This window comes from Lucilia cuprina, chromosome 5 (assembly GCF_022045245.1).
Source record: "Lucilia cuprina isolate Lc7/37 chromosome 5, ASM2204524v1, whole genome shotgun sequence".
In the NCBI taxonomy this organism is placed as follows: domain Eukaryota; kingdom Metazoa; phylum Arthropoda; class Insecta; order Diptera; family Calliphoridae; genus Lucilia; species Lucilia cuprina.
In genome coordinates, this window is record NC_060953.1 from 45,018,210 (window position 1) to 45,024,579 (window position 6,370).

Here is a 6,370-nt window from a genome sequence, read left to right on the forward strand (position 1 = left end):
GACTATAGACTAGACTATAGACTAGACTATAGACTAGACTATAGACTAGACTATAGACTAGACTATAGACTAGACTATAGACTAGACTATTGACTAGACTCTAGACTATCCTATAGCCTAGATTATAGACTAGACTATAGACTAGACTATAGACTAGACTATAGAATAGACTATAGACTAGACTATAGACTAGACTATAGATTAGACTATAGACTAGACTATAGATTAGACTATAGACTAGACTACAGGCTAGACTAGAGACTAGACTATAAATTGAACTAGAATATAGACTAAACTATAGACCAGAATATAGATTAGACTATAGGCTAGACTATAGACTAGACTGTATACTATAGTTAGTTATCTAACTAGTTAGTTAGTTAGTTAGTTAGTTAATAAGTTAGTTAGTTGGTTAATCAACTATTTAGTTAGTTAGCTGGTTAGTTAGTTGGTTAGTTAATTACTAGTTAGTGCGTTTGTTAGATAGTTATTTAGATTGTTTATTAGTTAGTTTGTTTGTTTTTCAGTTAGTTCTTATTCAATTAGTTCTTCGTCAGTTGGTTAGTTACTTTTTTCGTTTGTCTTTTACTTTGAAAATTTTCGTTTCTGCTGGCTCTTTATTAAGCTCCCCTTATTTCGACAATGTGGCATCATTGTTAAACTTCGTACTTAAGTTTAGTTTCGTTCTAGATTTCAAAAGTAAAACAAGCATGGAAGACATTTTCAATAAATATTTCCCTAAAACTAATTGTGAAAATTAAGAAAGAACTTTCGCAAAAAGTGTTAGTGTAAGTAAAATGTCATTAATAAGAATCAAGTAAGTTCAATAAATGGTTTAAATTTGAAGAAAAACTTTTCAAATAAAGAAATTAAAGAAAACTACAACGCGGTCGTTCGTTATGTCGAAGCAAATAAAAGAAAATTACCAAACGGTTGTTCGTTCGTATTTTTTGGTGTATGTCGGTTAAATAATAAAAAATTCGTGTTAATATGCAAAAATATCAAATGTTTTTAGAAGAAAAAGGTTAAATTCAATGCATTATCTTTAAAAAAGGTTTAAAAAATAAAAATAAGTGAAAATTTATATAATAAAAGTGTTTTTAAAGTAAAAGGAATCCATTATCATAAATATAAGAAAATGTGTGTAAAAGAAATGAAAATTGTGTAAATTGTTAAAAAAATATATAATTTAATTATTTGGTCCTTATAGCAGAGCATTTAATAAAAAGAAGAAAATAAAGGGCAATGAAAATATAAGTGAAAAAATCCAAGTTTTTAGTAAAAAAAAATGTAAATAAAATATTGGTTCTGATAATAGGTCAATATAAAGGGCAATCCAAATATATGTATATGAGTGTGAAAAAGAAAAATCAATTAAAATAATATAAAAAAAGGAAATAAAGGCAATAGTTTAATCAAATATGATAAGTGTTATAGGTGCAATGGAATAAGCCACAGCTAGCTAGAATACAACTCTAAACATCTTGATCCAGAACTGAAAGGTAAGAATTTTCAATAATTTTTGTAAAAATTAAAAGTTTTGTAAACTTTTTGATAAAATTTTAAGAATTTTTTTATTTTAATGGTTTATAAACTATTTAAACTGGTTTTTAATGTTTAGACTGTTAGGGACTGTCCTTCTTCTGTTTCAGAAAACTTTGGAATATCTTTAGTTTTTACAAAGAAAAGCTAGATGGTTGTTAGATTTTTTTTGTTTTAGAATTAAACTAGAAGCCAAGAAAACACAAAACTTAAAACTAAAAATACATTTATTTATTGTTTAATTTTATTAAATATATATATTTTTTCCTTTTTGTTTTGCAAATTAAAATTGCTTTTGTTTTATATTTTTAAAAATCATCTTAATAGAAAAATTAAATTTTTAACACTTAAACAATTTTATATAAACAAAAAAACGTTTTTCTTAAAAATGGTTTTTTAGTTAAAAAGAGTAAAATGTTTAAAACAAAATAATTAACAATTTCGAAAATTGTATAAAATTTAAAACAATATTTATTACAATTATAAATTATTTTCTTGTTGGAATTGTATGATTTTTAAAATGTTTTTCTTTTGGGCAGGCAGACAGTTTGCTACAAAATAAATTTAAGTTAAACAATTAAAAATAATTAAAAAAAACTTAATTAAAGCATAAAACTAAAGCCAACTTAAAATAAAACAAAATTTATTAAAAAATAACTTTTTTTTTGTTTTGCCAACTTAAAGGAACAAATAAAAAAGCAAAGAAAGAAAAAAACTTAAAAAAAGGAAACTTTTAATTACACAACAGCAACTCTTAGTAATGAATGGCACTGTTTAACAACTGCTGTTGGTAGGTGTAAGACCCTCTATGGCTTCTGGACCTTTAGTATCCACCAAAATGGCTAATAGTTTTTTATGTTCCTTTTCGATTTCTTTCTTACGCCCCACCTTATCCAATTGATCTTTTTCGGGTTTTTTGAGAGCACCACTTTTAAGTTTCTTTTCGATTTCCTCAATTTCACGCAATTTCTTATTAAGTTTTTTGCATTTCTTTTGCAGTTCCTGAGAATCTTCTTCGATATTAAGATTATCTGATAGATTTTGGCTTAAAGCTTCTAGAGTTTTTGTTGTTGTTGCTGTGGTATTTTGGGTTTGTTTATTAGACGCTGCTGCAGCAGGGGAAGCTTTGGTTTTCTGACCATTCATGATAGGTTTAGTTAGATTAACATTGGCGGGTAGTTTGAGTACACCAGGTATTTGTTGTTGTTTGGCAGCCAAAGCAGCAGCCTCTTTTTTGGCTTTAGCTCTTTCTTTTTTCTCACGTTCCCTTTTGGCCGCCTCCACCACTTCGGGACATAGACCCGGCGGCAATCCAGTGGCTTTTCGTTGGGCAAATTGTTTACCTTTACTCTCGTAAAGCGGCACCTCCTCCTGCGGCACATAACCTTCTTTTACTCTACGTGCCTTGCGCCAGGTGCCATCTGGTCTTTGGGTGGCTGGTATAAATTTTCCTAAATACAAAGCAAACATCATTCAAAGCATTAAAACACAATTCACTAACAGCCATCATACACTACCTTCACTGTTTGTCGAATAAGTGGCCATGGTTAAGCGTGTTTTTAGCTCACTATTGCCAAAATGCTAAAAGACAGACTGGCAATCACACACAAAAAAAATGCTCTAAAAAATGGCCTTGGTTGTTGTGTTTTATAAAAATTGTAATTAAGTTTTAGTATATTTTATTCCCTAAATTTCCTTTTTAATTTCTCACTCTCTGTTACCGTTTAAAGCTGCTCAGTACGTTCGTGGTGTTGTGAGAGGAGGGAGGCTCAATATGTTTTAGTTTTATTTAATATTTTTCAGTAAAAACAAAATATTTATTTTATTAAATTGCAATAATAAAAAAATACCTTTACGCGTTATTACTAAATACACAGCTGTCACAAATGACAGTCGTTTGTGTATATTTGATGTCAAGAACAGGGTGTTGCTAATAGTAATTGAAATGACAGCAAAGAGTTGCCAGTTTGTTTTTCTCGATGAGTGGTGAATATATTTTGTAATAGTGGTAAATTTGATTTTACGGTTAAGTTATTGTGAAAAAAGTAAAACCTGTGAAGCATGTAAAAACATATGCAAAATTTATAGCCTAGACTAAAGACTAAACTAGAGACTAGACTATAGACTAGATTTTATAGATTAGACTATATTTAGATTAGACCACAAACTAGACTCAACACTAATCTATAGACAAATTTGAAATACTGTAAAACTGGGAATATTGTAAAAAAACATATAATATTTATAGCCCAGACTAAAGAATAGACTAAAATGTAAACTAGATTATAGACTAGACTATAGATTATACTACAGAATAGACTGTAGACTAAACTATAGACTATACTAAAAACTACACTATAGACTACACTAAAAACTATAATAAAAGAAAGACTAGCCTAGACTATAGCATAGACTATATTAGACTAGACTATAAACTAGACTACAGACCAGACTATAAACTAGACTATAGAATAAACTATATACTAGACTATAGACTAAACTATAAACTAGACTATAGACTAGACTAGACTATAGACTAGACTATAGACTAGACTATAGACTAGACTATAGACTAGACTATAGACTAGACTATAGACTAGACTATAGACTAGACTATAGACTAGACCATAAACTAGACTATAGACTAGACTATAAACTAGGCTATAGACTAGACTATAGGCTAGACTATAGGCTAGACTATAAACTAGGCTATAGACTAGACTATAGGCTAGACTATAGGCTAGACTATAGACCAGGCTATAGACTAGACTATAGACTAGACTATAGACTAGACTATAGACTAGACTATAGACTGGACTATAGACTAGACTATAAACTAGACTATAGACTAGACTATAGACTAGACTATAGACTAGACTATAGACTAGACTATAGACTAGACTATAGACTAGACTATAGACTAGACTATAGACTAGACTATAGACTAGACTATAGACTAGACTATAGACTAGACTATAGACTAGACTATAGACTAGACTATAGACTAGACTATAGACTAGACTATAGACTAGACTATAGACTAGACTACAGACTAGACTATAGACTAGACTATAGACTAGACTATAGACTAGACTAGACTATAGACTACACTATAGACTAGTCTAATTTTGCCACCAACCCGACAAACACAAAGGTCTTATTATGACAGAATGGCTTGATAACCACATGTTGCGCAGCTTAACTCTGAATGGGTATTCAGTTATGGATCGCATATAGTTCAACATGGTCCTAGATTTTATATCTTATTATCTGTGTTATTGTTTGTGTTGTTGAGAATATAGGACAGGAGTGAAATCATCTTCTAGAACTTAAGAGGAAATACTTCTCACTGACACTAAGAATTTACATCAAGAAGACATATCTAAAAGATTATAACTGAACAAATAAATTGTATCCTTTGCACTTTCCTTGACAACTAGTTCGACAGATGAAAGTTTTAAAACTGGGCTAATAACAGACCTTTTATATTGTGAAACGCTATAAACTCGTAGTAGATATCCGAAGTAAAATTGGTAAAATATTTGAGATGTACTATAGCGTTAACATAAAATAAGTCTTTTAATTTGCAACTCTGATGCTAAAAATAAGATAATTTGACCGAAAATGGGCATTTCCCAATTACGTATTGAATACAATTTCAATATTTAAAAAAATTTTGCTTAAAAACTTTCTCATAGTATAAACTAATTACTAACTAGATACTTATTATTAAGCTTTCAGCTATTCATTCATTAAAATGTTTAATTATAGTTTTTGAATTTTAGGAAATTTGACAGCAAATAGTTTGAAATAAATTTATAAATGTATAGCATTAGAAAATAAAATATAATAATTAATAACAAATGAATCGTGACTAGCAGGCATGTTGAACTAAGAAGAAACATTAAAAAAAGAAACAATAATTAAAATATAAAATAAAACTATAATTAATTAATATAATAAACTATGAATAATTAAACAATTAAATAAATTAATGTTGAAAAAAAAACACTGAACACACCCTCTTGAACTAACTGAACATACAGAAACAAAGGAATTATTTCTGAAATGCACACTTTTTAATTTATTGGATTGTTTTCCAAAATGTTAATAAATAATTAACAATTATTTATCAAACCTTATAAAAATATTTTTAATTTAATAAATTTTTTAATTAAACACGTGTCCGTTAGCCATAAAATATCAAATTGCAAAATAAATTATCATAAATATAATTATTTAAAAATTTTGCAAAAATATACTTGTTATTTAAACACAAAATATAAAAAGAAATGACAGATGGACGGGTCAATGAACGTCCTGCAGTTAGTTAAGGAATTTTGAAAAGACCAGTTAGATTTTGTTTGTGTGTGTTTTTTTTAAATTCATTTAATTTATGTTGATAGCAATTAAACTGAACATATGACGTAAAACTTTTGTTATTTTAAACAAATTAATTAAATGAATGTCATTACATTCATTAAAGGTATTGCTAATTAAATGAAAACGTTCAGTTTTGGTAAATTATTTAAAATTTATGGCAGCTTTTAATGGCGCCTAAAAAACATTGCACATTTTGGCAATAAAATTTATTTGACACATTAACTAGGAATATAATTCAAAATAATAACTAAATTTGCTACAGGATATGAATCAGTTGTGAGTCATTTTAAAATTTAAATACAAGTTAAGATTAGGTAGATACTAATAGATCGCTATTGTGCGCTTCTTTTTAGGGAAAAAATTTTGGCTCTTTATAATTCTATTATTGCCCGATGTAAAGAAACTTAGTTTTCAGAACGTAGTTCATAAAAATTTTCCAATAATT

At 28.2% G+C, this 6,370-nt stretch overlaps 1 protein-coding gene across 1 annotated transcript; it reads right to left on the minus strand.

Moving 5' to 3' along the window:
- Nucleotides 1–2,157: 2,157 nt before the first annotated feature.
- On the minus strand, nt 2,158–3,428 carry LOC111684059 (partner of Y14 and mago). The gene is made up of 2 exons (XM_023446178.2): nt 3,060–3,428; nt 2,158–2,993 (listed from the first exon to the last, which is right to left on the minus strand). The coding sequence occupies exons 1-2, from the start codon at nt 3,085–3,087 to the stop codon at nt 2,317–2,319; spliced, it is 705 nt and encodes a 234-aa protein (XP_023301946.2). The 5' UTR covers nt 3,088–3,428; the 3' UTR covers nt 2,158–2,316.
- Nucleotides 3,429–6,370: the final 2,942 nt, after the last annotated feature.

Bases quoted from the DNA above. Each gene is read 5' to 3' on its own strand.
- LOC111684059 (XM_023446178.2), bottom strand. From the start codon at position 3,087: ATGGCCACTTATTCGACAAACAGTGAAG. The intron at 2,994-3,059 runs GTAGTGTATGAT...CTTTGTATTTAG, and splicing joins TTATTCGACAAACAGTGAAG to GAAAATTTATACCAGCCACC.